Genomic DNA, 17,743 nt, shown 5'->3' with positions numbered 1-17,743 from the left:
AGCAAAACGAATGGCTATAACTCAGTGCCACTAGCTGTGGAGTTCTAGAAGCTTGCATTTGAAAGTTTCTCCTGTGGGTTTTTTTTTAAAAAATATAGGCCTTGGTATACTTTTATAAATGGCAAGGGGCCAGGGAACTGGATGAAATGGTTTATTCTGTTCCAGACCCACTTACAAATACTAAATATATCATTAAAAATCAAGGTGAAGAATATTAAAGTATTTCCTATTTTTTATAGGATTCGGTAACAACCAATATGTTATTTTTATTTCACATTACAGCTGGCCATTTTAAAATTCCATAATGCATTGCTGTCATACATAAAATATAAAGAGAAAAATACTTGTCAACTATAAGGTAAAAACTCTGAAATAAGTAAATAATAAAAGAATTTGAGGATATAAGCGTAAAACAAATTCAAATAAAACAGACCAGGATTCTAATTGCAGCTCTGACACTGTGATTTTTAAACAATTCACTGAATTTCTCTGGGTACCAGTTTCTTCATGTAGAAAATGAGAGGATGGTTTTGATTTTACATCCCAGCCGTAAAATTCTGAAATCTAGTTATGTCTGAAATCAATGCCTATTTTGTCATCTCATATGCGTCTATTGGAATTCAATATGGAATATCAGAAGTGGCATAAATAAGTTACTCTGGGATTTCTGCTATTTCACTTGCTAAGAACAGCAGCATGTGGACAAACTGCCACTTCATGGCGCTAATGTAAAGACACTGTCCCCAACAGAGTTTACTCTAGGCAATAGGCAAATGGGGATGACAGAACACATTTTAACACAGGGACAGTTATCTTAGCTTCCTTTCATTTTGACTCACCAACACTAACTGTGTGTATCCCATCCCCCTCCTAACTACCCTATTCACTCATACGGTCTCCAGGAGTCCTGGGTGAACCGGTGAAAGCTCCCACCTTCCATAGTCTCCCAAAGCGTATAGAGGCTATTGAGAGGCAGTTACACCTGAAAAGATACCTCGTTACTCTGGCACTAGGCAGTAACTGGCAGGCCTTTCAGGGGGCTAATTATTGAGCCTCCTATTTGGTTCAGTGACAGAACTGCTTGTTTGTGAGAAGAAACATATTTGTACATTGCTTTTTCCATTACCATTATTTCTATCATCATAAATAAGAATCAATAGGCCATTTCAAGTAGCATCTGCTCACCATCATTTAGCATCTGAGTGTCAGGCACATGCCGGCTAAGCAGCAGTGTCCCAACCTCCTGGCTGAGGACTGAAACTCACCAGACAAGGAAAGCATTTCAAATTCAATAAGACAGTGTCTCTGTGAGCAACTTGAGGACAAGGGTGTTCTGCTCTTTGTCTCTATATCCACGGCACAGTGTCTGCTACAAGCAGGCTACTCTAAATGAATAAACAAGCGAATAAATATTGGAGGGATAGATGGAAGTAGCAAAAGGAAGGCACTAAGATGCTATACGGAACCGACTGGATTTATTGGGTTGGTCAGGGAGCGTTGTTTTAATAAAGAAAGAGCTAGTCACAGCTCGTGTGGGAGAAGTGAAAGTTGAGGCCAACAGTGTGACCAAGGGGGAGTCCGCCTTTGAGGAGCAGCTCAGCTGAACATACTCAAGTCCCTGCAATATTCACTAGTAGGCCTCTCTAACAGACAAAAAGTCAGCATGACAGCCATTACAACAGTTAAGTGACACCTCAAAAAAGCACACAAACTCTTCACTGCCAGTGAGAGTCTTGCTGAACAAAACAATATCAGGGAAGGAACTGACCAGAGAAAAGGTGGGAAAAAGAAAAAAATAAGGCGAGGGGAACAGTGGAAGAAGAGTTCTGGCAGAGGCCCAGCTGGGGAAATAGGTGTGTGAAAAATGTGCCAAGGCGGGGAGGGATGATGAGGACCCACAATTCTCCAGGGAGGGTGTGCGCATCTGTTTGAGGAGTGGGAAGGCATTAAGTGTGAAAGTGGAACAAGGGAGGGAAAAATGGAGAGGTCAGATAAATGCCTCTAAAATAACTCCCATCACCCAATGATAACAAGTATAAAAGAATCCCTTCTTCTTCTTGAGAAGACAAAGGGAATTTTAAGTAGGATTAAGTAGTCCTGGCTTTCAGAACTCAGCAGCTCTCTCAGAAGCAATAATAACCACATAAGTAGCTAGATGGATGGTGGGAATTACTTCGCTTTGGAACTTGGCCAGATATCAAAGTTAACAGTAATATCACGTCTTTCTGAAGGTTTTCCTGAGATTCTAGGGGGAAGATCATCTCAGAAAACGGCGCTGTGTTAATTTTAGGAAGAGGACGCTCCCCACTGCTTGAGGACACTCTGTCTCCTGCAGGCTGAGAGGAAGAAGCCCTGCCCTGCTGTGAAGCACTCTCTTACCCACATAAATACATCGCGAGTATCGCCCCCAATGGAAGAAAGTAATTACGTTCACAGATTACCATCACTCAAGGTAAAATTTTGCTTAAAACTTAACTCACCATTGATGTTCCCAATACAGGAAAAAGGACCCTGTAGGCATCCTGTTTTCACAGAGTTCCCTAATTTTTTGACTCACTGTGGATGGTTAAAACGCGAACCTTGTAAGGCCAAATTTTGCAACTGGCACATCTGTCCACATTCATTTCTGAATTAGATGGAATTGGAAATATAAATTTTCACACCCTGTGCACTTCTTAACTGATGAATTCCCTGCCTCTGAAGTATATTTGACCATTAAGGTGCAAGATCATCTCCACTCTTCCCCCAAAACAGAGATGAAAGCTGGGTGTTGAGGGTCATGTGGGACACAAGTATTTTCTCTCACCATTTGGAAATGTTCATGTGGTGCTATTTGTTGGTTTGCTTGTTTTTAAATGTAAGTTGGGATGTTGCATTAGTTATTTATTTTCTCCCCAGGGACAAGTTATTTCAGTATCACCCACAATGGAATTTGGATGATACTGAAATAATGAAATGTATTGAACCTGTTCCCTAAGGGAGCATTTGCCCTAGCACTTGGAGTAAAACACTATTTCCATTGCACTAGGAATAGTTCTAATTGGACAGATTGCTGCAATTTTAACAGCACCCAAGAAAATCAAAGGAATCTGAAGCAGACATGGCACCAGGTCAGGATCCTAATACAACCCAGGTCAGTGTTTATGCCTGAAATAAGTACCCAATTCATACCATCTACAGCTACCAGAAGGACATCTGTATACATCAACATGGGGGGGAAAATGTGAATGTAGGGAAACTGTATATTCTGATAACAGTCTGTTACAAGTTATGCAATTAGTTAATAGCTAATTTCCTACCAATTTTATTATGTAACATATATTTTAAAAAGTGTATTCATCATTTCATTTACTGGTAGGTTTTCATTAAACAGTCTAAACAATAGGATATGAATGTACAGATGATCAAACACAGTCAGAATTCATAATTAAGCACAGTGTAAAATATATCTGCATGAGAAATACAGAGAGGACTCTGCATAAACTCTCAAATCCTTCTGTAAAGTGGCCCCTCTTTATTTCCCATTATTCCTTACCATGCCCCCTCCTATCCAGTAAGGCAGACCTCTTCATGCTTCCTCACCCCTCTCCACATCCTACTCTCTGTCTCTGCCCTGCTCACCCACCATGTCCATCATCTAGGATGCTCTTTCTCAAATCTTTCTTATTATCAAGCGCACCTCCTCCATGAAGTTTTAAATTTAAAACTTGAACTTACCGTTACACATTTTCTGAAATTCCTTAATATCTACGCCCAAGTTTAGCATTTAATTACAGAATTTTCCCCCTCTGATTATGTGCATGTTTGTCTATATCTTTTTTTTTTCAACTTAGTCACGTTTTTTAAAATAATACCTCCTCCCTCTTCATGCTGCTCCCTAAAATTCCTGTCAATATCCTACTCCACATTTAATTTCTCTTTCTCTAGCTATTCCTTCTGAATGCTTGGTCTATCTGAAATCAGGATTACATGTGCTCTATCCTAGAGAACATTTCTGCACCCCTGCTTCTTCCTCAAGTTCCCCTACTATATCTACTTCCTTTTTCTGCCAAACTTCTTGAACAAGCATTCTTTCCTCCACTTCCTCAAGCCCAGTTCCATTTCACAATGTGAGTTTCCCTATTACACTTCCTATGCCTCAGCCACACCTCTCTGCAGCACTGTGTGCACCCCATCTTATTTCCTGGAGACTGAGAAGACAGTGACCGCCCCGCCCCCGCCATCTCCTTCCAAAACTCACCCGCTGTTTCCTTTTCTAGCTCCTTCCCCAGAGTTTTCAATTGTCATCTCTGCTCAAGCTCCAAGGGCAATTGCATCTCTGCCCTGGTCTTTAACTTCCAGGTCTCCATCTGCCATTCCCTAATACGTATTTTTAGTGAGGAAAGCTCTGTGGGGTCCCAGACCTTATGCTGCCATCTGCTGGGCAGTTCCATGGGGCTACATCAAAACCAAATTCAAGTCAGTGCCTCCAATTCACCATTCATTCTGTCTTCTCTGTTAGGTAGGTACATAGCTATTTTCCTAGATCTAGCTGGTAGAGTTTTAATATTCCATCACTAACTACCACCCCTAGTGCTAGTCACTCCCCATGTAGTATAAATACTACCTACTAGACTTCTGTCCTCTGTGGTCTGCCCCTAACTCACATGTCTTTGTTTAGGCCATAACTGCCCATCGCCAGAACTGGATGGGCCCTAACTGACCCTTTTCCTATCTCATCCCTGATCTCCAATTCTCCTCACACTTCTCCAGAGGAATCTTCTTAAAATAGGCATCTGAGCAATGCCTTGGGTTAAAAGCCTCACGTAATTCTACCCTACAGGTAGGATAGAGTCCAAACTCCTCAGCTCTGGAGCTTCTGGAAAGAACTTCAGAACTTGCATGACCGGGCCCCAGCCCGTCTCTTTAGCTTCATCTGCCCTCATGCTCCCCCTCACTAACTATCCTCACTCTCACTCACTCCAGCCTCCCCTGCACCTTGAACAAAAGAGACTTGCCCTGGACCCTGCAACGGGCTGCCCTCATGTCTTCACGTGGCTGAGACCTTCTGGCTTTTCAGGTCTCATTGCAAATGCCATCTACTTGGTGCAGCCTCCTGTGACCGCACAATCTAATCGCTCCCCTCCCTGCCATGCCTCCTGGTCACCCTTGCACAGTCTCTTCTGGCGTTTCCTGTAAGCACGTCTCAGCATCTGGAAGTCCCTGTTCCCTTATGCATTTACTGATTTAGTGTCTGTCTCCTCACACTTGGATGCAAGCTCTCCTCACCCAGCCCCTCCGCAGCATGGCACCCATGTGCACATCCCCATGCCTGCTCTTCTCACACGTCCGCTCTGGCACTTATCACAGCACATCTTTTATTTGAACAGCTCATTCCAAAAGAAGTGAATAGAGGAAAAGGAGGATATATCAAAATATGGGCATGAGGGAGGCATGTCTGGTTATAAAATACCCGTTCAAGTTTTGTATAAAGGATTTTTGTATTCAGTATAGAGGATTTATGCATCTTTGTTAGCATTACCCATAATGTTTTATGGTTGTATTACCATGCTAGAAACAGTAGCCTTTAAATTTCATTTTTTGTGTGTTAATTTCTTATAATATAATTGTAAAAAGGATTTTTTAAAGTTTATACTGACCTTATACCTGTGACCTTGCCAAATGTACTACTTAGTTCTAAGTCATTTTTAATATTCCATACATAAGATCAAAAAATGGGTAATTGAAAATGTTTAATTCTTACATTTAAAATATGAACATTTAATATTGCTATTGTTTTTAAGCATAAGGTATATAAAATGAAAAGTCAGGACTTTTGAAGATGGCGGCGGTATAGGCAGACGCGTCCCAGGTCGTGTCCCTGAGCAAATGGAGTGAGCAGCTGAAACTAGTAACATCCACCCCGAATTGGCGAAATTCCTCAGCTGGCGAGACAGTTTACAGCCGGGAAGAGCAGAACTCCCCTGGAAAGGTAAAAAAACCAGGGATTTGGGCAGGAAAGTTTGCCAGACCTCTGAGCCCAGAGAGTCGGAGGGAGACCGCGTGGCAGACAGCCGCGTCCCTTGGGACAGGCACAGCCCCTGATGGGGGAAAGGAGAACCGCGGGATTCCTGGCGCTGCCGGGGGAATTGAGAGCTCGGTCTGTGATCACAGAGGACTGAGCCTAAAGGGGGCAGCCTGAAGAGCTGATCAGACCATGCAGTCCCGGTAAGAGAAGAAGCTTACAGAAACCAAGCCTTCCCCGTTTCCGCGGCCGGCGTTTGTTTGTTTGTTTTCACTGAACCCTGTTCATGGGACATTTCGGATACAGACACTCACCTGTGCTGAAGAGAGGGAGAGTGTGCGGAGGAGTGGAATCTGGGGAGAGACTGAGGAGAGAAGGGGGGCCGGGAGAGGTGGCAGCGAATTGAGTGCTGAGACACCCCTGAGCCCACGTCTGAGGCAGCCATTCTCTCCGGAGAGTGAGACTCCTCCCCCCAGCCCCCAGGCAAGGAGCACAGCCACACCCAGATTCCACCCTGTAGGAGATCAAGGATTAAAATAACCTGATCAGTCCCTGGGAGTTAACAGGGTCTGGCCTATAGAGGGATTTTCAATCCCAGCAACAACACAGCACTGGTAACTCTTACGCAGCCAGCTCTGGGCAGTGAACTTCCACTGGACAGAGAGGCCCTGTAGCCTCAGAGGCCAACCCCAGAACACTGCCACCCAGAGGCTGACCCACAAACTGACTCTGCTAAACACAAAATAAGGCAGTCTGGGAAACAAATGCGGCTTGCTTTAAAATAAGGACTGTGGTTTACAACACAGAGGAACAGTGTATCGCAGGGAAACTCAACACTCTCCTGAATACCTGGCAGGTCTAAGGCGAGCCACACTGAAGAATAGAAGAACCGAAGGACCTTCACTACTGCAATATTTTTTTTTTTTCTTTTTTCACCTTTTAACTAAGAAACCAATTTTTTTTCTTTTTTTTTCTTTTTTTTTCTTTTCCTCTTCTTCTTTTTTTTTTCTTATTTTTTCCATCACCTGATTTTACCCTTTTAATTACTACCTTCTTATTTTTAACCAGTATTATTACTGCTACCATTTTACCATTTTTTTTAAAGTGCCATTTTATTTTCTCTTTATTTTATTTTGGGATTAGTGTTCTCCATTCTATTTTCATCGTTATATTATTGGTTGTTTCTAGTTTGCATTTATCTCCAGGGAGCTGTTGCTGGAATTTGTTGGGATTAATGGCTGTTCTATAGGAGCATTCTCCTCATATAAAAAGTCTCTTCCCCTCTTCCACTTCATTCTCTCTTTTCGCTCTTTTTTTTTCTTTTCCTTTCTTTTCTCGCTTTTACTTTCCCCCCTCCTTTTTCCCACTTTCATTTTTGCACTCCTTTTTTTGGTCCCTAATTTTCTTTTCTTTTTCTCTTTTCTCTTTTTCTCTTCCTTCTTCCTTATCCCCTAATTCTCTTAATTCAGGTGGTCACCTTTATTTGGGGTTATTAATATCGTGAATATATTTGTGTATAGTGCCTGGTACGTGGTGCCTTGTTGTGTTGTATTTTGTGCCTTTAAATCAACACAGCAGATCCAAGCAACAGCAACCTCCTGAGCACCACACCCTCTGCTGAGGAACAGCAGCTGTACGTGAAACCTCGCCCCACCAGCCAGAAGAGCCACCACAGCTGTGAACAGCACCCACCAGAGGAGTTGCTGCCAACTGAAGAGCAGCTGCTACCGCAACCGCCCGAAGAGGAACCGCAGACCAAGGAGTCACTGCCACCAAGGGAGCAGCCACTGAACGACTCAACGTCTAGATATGTCAGTGAGATCAAACATGGGTAGACAAAGAAACCCCCAAAGGAAAGAGAAGGAGGACTCTCCAGAAAAGCAGCTAAGTAATACAGAGGCATGCAACATGACAGAAAAAAAATTCAGAATAAGGGTCCTAGAGTGCATAAACCGGATGGAGGAAAAAATCGACAACCTCAGCAGGAAGCAAGAAGAAACAGATGAAAAAATCGATAACATATGGAAGAAGCTAGAAGAAACAGATGAAAAAATCGATAACATATGGAAGAAGCTAGAAGAAACAGATGAAAAAATCAACAACTTAAGTAAGACCCAAGAAGATATGAAGAGTGATATAGCTGCAATGAAAAACTCCATTGAAAGTATCAACAGTAGACTAGGAGAAGCGGAGGACCGAATTAGTGATTTAGAAGACAAGGAAGCAAAACACACCCAAAATGTACTGCAATTGGAGAAAAAAATGAAAAGACAGGAGGAGAGCCTAAGGGAGCTTTGGGACAACATGAAACGAAACAACATACGAATAATAGGGGTACCAGAACAACAGAAGGATGAACAAGGATTAGAAAACCTATTAGAAGAAATAATATCAGAAAACTACCCTGAGGTGGGGAAGAAAAAAGTCACACAAGCCCAGAGAGTCCCAAACAAGGTGAACCCAAAAAGACCCACACCAAGACACATCATAATTACCATGGCAAATGTTCAGGACAAAGAGAGAATCTTACAGGCTGCAAGAGAGAGACGGAAAGTTACATACAAGGGATCTCCCATTAGATTGTCAAATGATTTCTCAACAGAAACACATCAGGCCAGAAAAGAATGGACGGAAATTTACAAAGTGATGCAAAGCAAAGGACTGAATCCAAGAATACTCTATCCAGCAAGGCTATCATTCAAACTTGAAGGGGAAATAAGAAGCTTCACAGACAAAAAAAGGCTAAGGGAGTTTATCACCACCAAGCCAGCAATGCAAGGAATGCTAAAGGGACTGGTATAAAAAGAAGAAATAAAAAGCTCAGAAAGAAAACAGCCACACAAAAACAGAAATGCCTACAAACAAGTACCTTTCAATAATAACTTTAAACGTAAACGGACTAAATGCTCCAAACAAAAGACATCGAGTGGCTGAATGGATAAAAAAACATGACCCATACATCTGCTGTCTACAAGAAACCCACCTCATTAGAAGGGACTCACACAGACTGAAAGTGAAAGGATGGAAAAATATCTTTCAGGCAAATGGAAAGGAAAAGAAAGCTGGGGTAGCAATACTTATATCGGACAAAATAGACCTCAAAGTGAAGGCCATAACAAGAGATAAGGAAGGCCACTTCATAATACTAAAGGGATCAATACAACAAGAAGATATAATCCTGGTAAACATATATGCACCCAATGCAGGAGCACCCAAATTCATAAAAAAACTCCTAGAAGATATCAAAGGAGACATCGACAACAATACAATCATAGTAGGGGACTTTAATACACCACTGACAGCACTGGATAAGTCCTCTAGACAAATAATCAGCAAAGATACAGCAATCCTAAATGACTCACTAGATCAGATGGACTTAATAGACATCTTCAGAACACTTCACCCGAAAGCCAGGGAATATACATTCTACTCAAATGCTCATAGGACATATTCAAAAATAGACCATATATTGGGTCACAAGCAAAGTATCCCCAAATTCAAGAAAATTGAAATCATAAAAAGCGTCTTCGCAGACCACGAGGGCATAATATTAGAAATAAACTACAATAAAAACAACCCAAAATACTCAAACACCTGGAAGCTGAATAGCATGCTATTAAATATTGATTGGGTTACCAATGAAATCAAAGAAGAAATTCGAAACATCCTGGAAACTAATGACAATGAAAACACAACAATCCAAAACCTATGGGACACAATGAAAGCAGTCCTGAGAGGGAAGTTTATAGCTCTACAGGCCTATCTCAACAAACAAGAAAAAATGGTAGTAAATCAGCTAACTCTACAACTCAAAGAATTAGAAAGAGAGCAACAAGAAAACCCCAGAGTGAGCAGAAGGAAGGAGATAATAAAGATTAGAGCAGAAATAAATGACATAGAGACCAAAAAAACAATACAGAAAATCAATGAAACCAAGAGCTGGTTCTTTGAAAGGATAAACAAGATTGACAAACCTCTAGCCAGACTCACCAAGAAGCAAAGAGAGAGGACCCAAATAAATAAAATCAGAAACGATAGAGGCGAAATAACAACAGACCCCACAGAAATACAAATGATTGTTAAAAAATACTATGGACAGCTCTACTCCAACAAACTAGACAACCTGGAGGAAATGGACAAATTCCTAGAAAAATACAATATTCCAAAACTCAATCAGGAAGAATCTAAAAATCTCAACAGGCCAATAACTATGGAAGAAATTGAAGCAGTCATCAAAAAGCTTCCAGCAAACAAAAGCCCAGGACCAGACGGCTTCACAGGGGAGTTTTACCAAACATTCAAGGAAGAACTAAAACCTATCCTCCTCAGACTACTACAAAAAATTCAAGAGGAAGGAACACTTCCAAGCTCATTCTATGAAGCCAGCATCACCCTAATACCAAAACCAGGTAAAGACAACACAATGAAAGAGAATTACAGGCCAATATCCCTCATGAACATAGATGCCAAAATCCTCAACAAAATCTTAGCAAATCGGATCCAGCAGTACATCAGAAAGATCATACACCATGACCAAGTAGGATTTATCCCAGGGATGCAAGGATGGTACAATATCCGCAAATCAATAAACGTGATACATCACATAAACAAATTGAAAGAAAAAAACCACATGGTCATATCAATTGATGCAGAAAAAGCATTTGACAAAATTCAACACCCATTTTTGATAAAAGCTCTCAGCAAGGTGGGAGTAGAAGGATCATACCTCAACATAATAAAAGCCATATATGACAGGCCCACAGCCAACATCATACTCAATGGACAAAAACTAACACCATTTCCCCTAAGAACAGGGACAAGACAGGGATGCCCCCTCTCACCACTCCTGTTCAACATAGTACTGGAAGTGTTAGCCATTGCAATTCGGCAAGAAGAAGAAATAAAAGGCATCCAAATTGGAAAAGAGGAAGTAAAACTGTCCTTATTTGCAGACGACATGATATTATACATACAAAACCCTAGAGACTCCATCAAAAAGCTACTGGACTTAATACATGAATTTGGCAATGTAGCAGGATACAAAATTAACCCCAAGAAATCCGAGGCATTTCTATACACCAATAGTGAACTTTCAGAAAGAGAGATTATAAAAACAATCCCGTTTACCATCGCACCAAAAAAATTAAGCTACCTAGGAATAAACTTAACTAAAGAGGTAAAAGACCTCTACTCAGAAAACTATAGGACGTTGAAAAAAGATATAGAGGAAGACATAAACAGATGGAAGAACATACCGTGTTCATGGATTGGTAGAATCAACATCATTAAAATGTCCATACTACCCAAAGCAATCTATAAATTCAACGCACTTCCCATTAAAATACCAATGGCATACTTCAGAGATCTAGAACGAACTCTCCAAAAATTCATCTGGAATAAAAAAAGACCTCGAATAGCTGCAGCAATCCTGAAAAAGACCAAAGTAGGTGGGATCTCAATACCAGATATCAAGATGTATTACAAAGCCACTGTTCTCAAAACTGCCTGGTACTGGCACAAGAATAGGCATATAGATCAATGGAATAGAATAGAGAGCCCAGAAATCGGCCCGAACCAATATGCTCAATTAATATTTGACAAAGGAGGCAAGAACATACAATGGAGCCAAGATAGTCTCTTCAATAAATGGTGCTGGGAAAATTGGACAGATATATGCAAGAAAATGAAACTAGACCACCAACTTACACCATACACAAAAATAAACTCAAAATGGATAAAGGACTTAAATGTACGACAGGAAACTATAAAAATTCTAGAAGAATCCAAAGGCAACAAAATCTCAGACATATGCCGAAGCAATTTCTTCACTGATACAGCTCCTAGGGCACTTGAAACTAAAGAGAAAATGAACAAATGGGACTACTTCAAAATAAAAAGCTTCTGCACAGCAAAAGAAACCATCAACAAAACAACGAGAAAACCCACTGTGTGGGAAAACATATTTGCCAATGTCATATCCGATAAGGGCCTAATCTCCAAAATTTATAGGGAACTCATACAACTTAACAAAGGAAGATAAACAATCCAATCAAAAAATGGGCAAAGGACCTAAATAGACACCTTTCAAATGAGGACATTCAGAAAGCCAAGAGACATATGAAAACATGCTCAAAGTCACTAATCATCCGAGAGATGCAAATCAAAACAACAATGAGGTACCATCTCACACCTGTCAGACTGGCTATCATCAACAAATCAACAAACGACAAGTGCTGGAGAGGATGTGGAGAAAAAGGAACACTTGTGCACTGCTGGTGGGAATGCAGACTGGTGCAGCCACTATGGAAGACAGTATGGAGTTTCCTTAAAAAACTGAAAATGGAACTCCCATTTGACCCTGTGATCCCACTTCTAGGAATATATCCCAAGAAACCAGAAACACCAATCAGAAAGGATATATGCACCCCTATGTTCATAGCAGCACAATTCACCATAGCTAAGATCTGGAAACAGCCTAAGTGCCCATCAGTAGATGAATGGATTAGAAAACTGTGGTACATCTACACGATGGAATACTATGCTGCTCTAAAAAGGAAGGAACTCTTACCATTTGCAACGTCATGGATGGAACTGGAGAGCATTATGCTAAGTGAAATAAGCCAGTCAATGAAGGAAAAATACCACATGATCTCACTCATTCATGGATAATAGAGACCATTATAAACTTTTGAACAATAATAGATACAGAGGCAGAGCTGCCTCAAACAGATTGTCAAACTGCAGCAGGAAGGCCGGGGAGGGTTGGGGGGCAGGAGGTAGGGGGGTAAGAGATCAACTAAAGGACTTGTATGCATGCATAGAAGCATAACCAGTGGACATAAGACATTGGGGGATAGGGGAGGCTAGGGGACTGTCTAGGGCGGGGGGATAAAATGGACACATATGTAATACCCTTTGTAATACTTTAAGCAATAAAAAAAAAAAAAAAAAAAAAAGAAAAGTCACAGCTGCTAGTGCTATGCAGAATATGGGAGGCAATAGTATTATAGGAGCCATGGATTGAAATAGTATTTTTTTAATCAGTGTCTTATAGCAAATTATTATGATCCATCATCTTTTTAAAAAATATATTTTATTGATTTTTTACAGAGAGGAAGGAAGAGGGATAGAGAGTTAGAAACATCAATGAGAGAGAACCATCGATCAGCTGCCTCCTGCACACTCCCCACTGGGGATGTGCCCTCAACCAAGGTACATGCCCTTGATCAGAATCGAACCTGGGACCCTTGAGTCTGCAGGCCGACACTCTATCCACTGAGCCAAACTGGTTAGGGCTGATCCATCATCTTTACTGGAGAGCAATATCATGTCTTGCTTAGTTGCCCATACTCACCCCCCCCCCAATCTTAATAAAGTGTTCTGCCCCAAGTAGAAACTCAATAAATGCTTTTTTAAATAGGACTGAAATACCCCAGCACCTGGCACATGCCCAGTAAATACTTGTTGTTTAACTGTAAGAACCAAAGAGTACACCTAAGTTTGTTGAATGAGCAGTGTATGCTCAGCCCTTCCGGGAAATTATGACAACAGACAGAAGAAAACAGAAAATACCCTCATAGTTATCCATGTAGAAACACTCCATTTCACAGGTAATGATAGAACAAATGCGCCAAGGAAAACATTTAAGTGGCTACCTGTGCATTTCTTTATATGACTGTTCCTTTTTCCATGTGATCCTAACTTGCATCCAAAATTCTCCTCCCAAAATTCTGCAAACCACACATTTCTTCGATTATTGGCAAGAGTTCGGCTTCTAAAGTATCGATCAAATCCTATTTTAAAGAAGAAAGGTATGATTTTAATATTCTTTCAAAATCAAAACCAAATACTATCAGAGCTTTTAAATGGATTTTATGTTATACTGTGATTATTCCATGAAAAAAGAATGGAGGAGAACCAAAGGCTTCCCTTATGGCAAACACCAAGCAGTCACCATTCAGGCACCTGGCACTAGGGATGAGTGTAACAGGAAAGCCTGTTGTCATCTCAACCTCTCCCTCTGCTAGGTCTCCCAGTGGCAGTGACCAGTGACCTCATGTTAAATAGTCAGAACCAACTCAGACATTCACTCATTCATTCTCTCTCTCTCTCTCCTTTCAAGAGTTAATGTTCAAGACTTCTATGCTTTTACCCACCTCAAAATTTATGTCCTATATGTTCCATTTTCAACTAATTCAATTAACTAATCAGTACTAATATAATCTTCCGAGTCATGTCAGCCTGCTCGGGTAATGACCACATTGAAGGGAGACCAGCTGGAAACAATGCCTTACTCAAAAGGGTAATGGCAAAGGTAGAAATTTCAATCACTGTCAGCAATCACTGTCAGCACCATTGGCAAAGACATTTGGGAGACAAGCTGCCTTTCAGGGATGCGCCACATCTTTGCTGTAGGGTTTGTATCCATAGGGTCAGCCCAGCATCACGTCTTCATATTCTATGAAGCAAGCCCTCTCCCTCTAACAGTGCTATAACCAACAGATATGCCCATGGAAATATGCAAACTTAGAGGGTAAGGTAACATCATGAAAATGGCTAACATCATGGAAATACATAAGGTCAACTATAATTGCCTTTCTTAAAAAAAATCCAGTAGGTACTCTTCTAATAAAAATACATGTGCTAGGTTAAATAGTTACTGTCTTGGCAATGTTGCCATCAGAACAAAAAATTCTTTCCAGAGTTATCAATAATGGGTGTGTTTTATTCATATGCTGATCCTCTGGTTTCACCTTTGAGTTTAGATTTAATTGGAATGAAAACAAATTCTCTACCATGCATCCTTACCATCAATTGATGCTCTTTTGGGCAAAATCGTCACAGCCCCTTCTGCAATCTCCTCCTGCTGGTAAACAGGTGCTATTTTGGATCCCCAACTATCTGAGCCGATCCAGAGAAAATGCCCACTTTGGTTTAATTTTTTTGCAGCTTCCAATATCCTCCTATCATAATAAAAAGAAATAAACATACCACATTTATCAAGAAACACTACAGTTATGAATGTTACAAGATGGCTATATCAAGTTATATACATTCAGTAGGGCACCATTAGACAATCATTCTAACTGCCTGAGTCTTATCATCTTCTAAAGGAGATATATTGGTGACTTTAACTCCAGCCCCTGTTAATTATCCTTAACCTCATTCCCTTCATTCTATCAACCTTACTTGTCTCATTTCTTTCAATCCCCAGATTTTACTCAATAGACATTTCAGACTTAGGAACTCTAAGGCTGTTGTGTCTCCGTGCACCAGAAGGCAATCTGTAAATTGCATACGAATGTTTCAATTCCTGTGAAATCTCACAAGACTTTATATTGAATATGAGATATGTTAGAAAAAAAGGATGTGGGCCACAAATCTGATCCTGCATAAAGAAGAAAATTAATCAGTACCTGATGTCATCTTCATTGGCAAACATGATCACTGCCCGGGCGTTAGGTGTTTCTAGCAGGCGTTTGATAATCTTTTCAAATTCTCCAGGTCTTGGTTCACGTGGGATTTTCTGTGATTGAGCAATGCAAACACCACCTATTTTTTTAAAAAAAGAAGACAGTGACTCAGAAAGGGCATTTATTTAACCAACTTAATGAGGTTAGCTACTTTATAAAAACACATGCTTTGGTACAGAATATTGCTTCTCTCTTTTGTGATGAGAATTTTTAAAGTACACTATCTTAGCAACTTGTAAGTATATAAAACAATATTATTAACTATAATCACTGTACTGTACGTTAGCTCCCCACAACTTATTCAACCTGGCCCTCTACCCCTGGTCACCACCATTATACTTCACTTAGCATACTGCCCTCACGTTCCATTTATGTGGTCCCAAATGGTGGTATGTCTTTCTTTCTCAAGAATGAAATATACATGTATACACACACACATATATGGTCACATCTTCTTTATTTATTTATCTGTTGATGAATACTTGGGGTATTTTATATCTTAAGTATGGTGAATAACGTTACAAAGAAAATGGGCATGCAGATATCTCTTCAAGATTCTCTTTATATTTCCTTTGGATACATAACCAGAAGGGGATTGCTGTATCATATGGTAGTTGTAGTCTTAGTTTTTGAGGAACATTCATACTGTTTTCAGTAGTTACTGTACCAATTTAGATTTTTATATCTTGAGTATTCAATAGTGCATAACGGTTCCCTTTTCTCCATATCGTCACCAACATTTTATATCTTGCCTTTTTTCTTTTTTCTTGAATTTATTGGGGTGACACTGGCTAACAAAATTATATAGGTTTCAGGTGCACTATTCTACAGCACATCATCTATATACCGTATTGTGTGTTCACCAAGTCAAGTCTTTATCCATCACCATTTATCCCTCCTATACTCTCCTCTTCCTCCCTCCAGCCCCCTGCCCCCAGCAATCACCACACTGTGCCCCATGTCCATGAGTTTTTTCTCTTTTTTTCCTTTTATGCTCAATCCTTCCACACCCCTACCCAACTCCCACCCTCCAACAGCTGTCAGCCTGCTCTGTATCTATGAGTTGGTCACTCTTTTGCTTGTTAGTTCATTTTGTTCATTAGATTCCACAATGAATCAAATCATCTGGTACTCGTTTTTCTCTGACTGGGTTTTACTGGCTTATTTCGCTTAGCAGAATACTCTCCAGGTCCATCCATGTTGTCACAAAGGGTAAGATATCTTTCTTTTTTATGGCCGAGTAGTGTTCCATTATGTAAATGTACCACAGCTTTTGTATACACTCATCTACTGGTGGGCACTTTGCTGCTTCCAAATCTTGGCTATTGCAAATAACACTGCAGTGAACATAGGTGCACATATATTCTTTTTGAATGAATGTTTCAAGTTTCCTTGGATAAATTCCCAAAAGTGAAATCACTGGGTCATAAGATAGTTCCATTTTTAATTTTTTGAAGTAACTCCATACTGCTTTCCACAGCGACTGCCCCAATCTGCATTCCCACCAACAGTGCTACTTTATAAAAACACATGATTTGGTACAGAATATTGTTTCTTAAAACATCTGCCTTTCTCACCTATTAAAAGCAGTCATGTTTGTTTGCATTATAATGTATGCATCAAATACATTACATCAATTATTTCATCATACATCATATTTTTCCCCCAAGTTTAAGCATTATTTTTTTGTGGCTGTCTCTAAGAAAACCAAAGCATACAAAAAGTGTGATGAGGGTTAAGAAGTCAAGGAAGAAAGTCCCTTTTGATTAATTTAATACAAGTCAAAGTACAAGTGCCTGGATTAGTGAAAAGCATGAGTAAGACTTTCTTATGCATGAGAACACTAATAGGAAGGTCCTTTTGATACTTTTATTTATTAATAGAGCTCCTTTAAAGTTATTTTCATTTTATATCTCATAGTATGGCAGAAAAATTCTTATGCATTAGCATAATGGCATGTTATGAAACAAGTGGTTTTCATGACTATTTGAGACACAGACAAATTCCAAAGATTCAAACCCTCAGTTGACATATGTCTCCATCATGAAAATCAAAATGGTAGAAATCCCATCCCACTATTACAGAAAGAACTCTTCCTTGGCCTTTCCTTGTAAGGCAAAGAGAGACCAAAAAGAAAAGTTTAAGATAGATCTCTGCCACTGGGCTAGAATAAAAGAAGAAGGAAGGTTTCTTGGGGGCAATAAGAGCAGAGAAATAACATGCTAATATTAGGGGTGTGGAAAGCAATATTAGCAATATGTTTCAG

At 40.2% G+C, this 17,743-nt stretch overlaps 1 protein-coding gene across 1 annotated transcript in view; it reads right to left on the bottom strand.

The window, feature by feature from the left end:
• Positions 1–17,743, bottom strand: part of GRM8 (glutamate metabotropic receptor 8) — a 727,600-nt gene that overhangs the window by 377,151 nt on the left and 332,706 nt on the right. Inside the window, exons 3-5 of the mRNA XM_036328793.1 lie at positions 15,421–15,556; positions 14,813–14,967; positions 13,660–13,797 (exon numbers count right to left, since the gene is read on the bottom strand). Of these exons, the coding sequence (XP_036184686.1) occupies positions 13,660–13,797; positions 14,813–14,967; positions 15,421–15,556 (429 nt within the window). The remainder of the gene's footprint in view (positions 1–13,659; positions 13,798–14,812; positions 14,968–15,420; positions 15,557–17,743) is intronic.

Source organism: Myotis myotis, unplaced genomic scaffold (assembly GCF_014108235.1).
Source record: "Myotis myotis isolate mMyoMyo1 unplaced genomic scaffold, mMyoMyo1.p scaffold_m19_p_11, whole genome shotgun sequence".
Taxonomy (NCBI): Eukaryota; Metazoa; Chordata; class Mammalia; order Chiroptera; family Vespertilionidae; genus Myotis; species Myotis myotis.
Note: the sequence above shows the minus strand (reverse complement) of the source record. Positions and strands in the feature narration are given on the sequence as shown.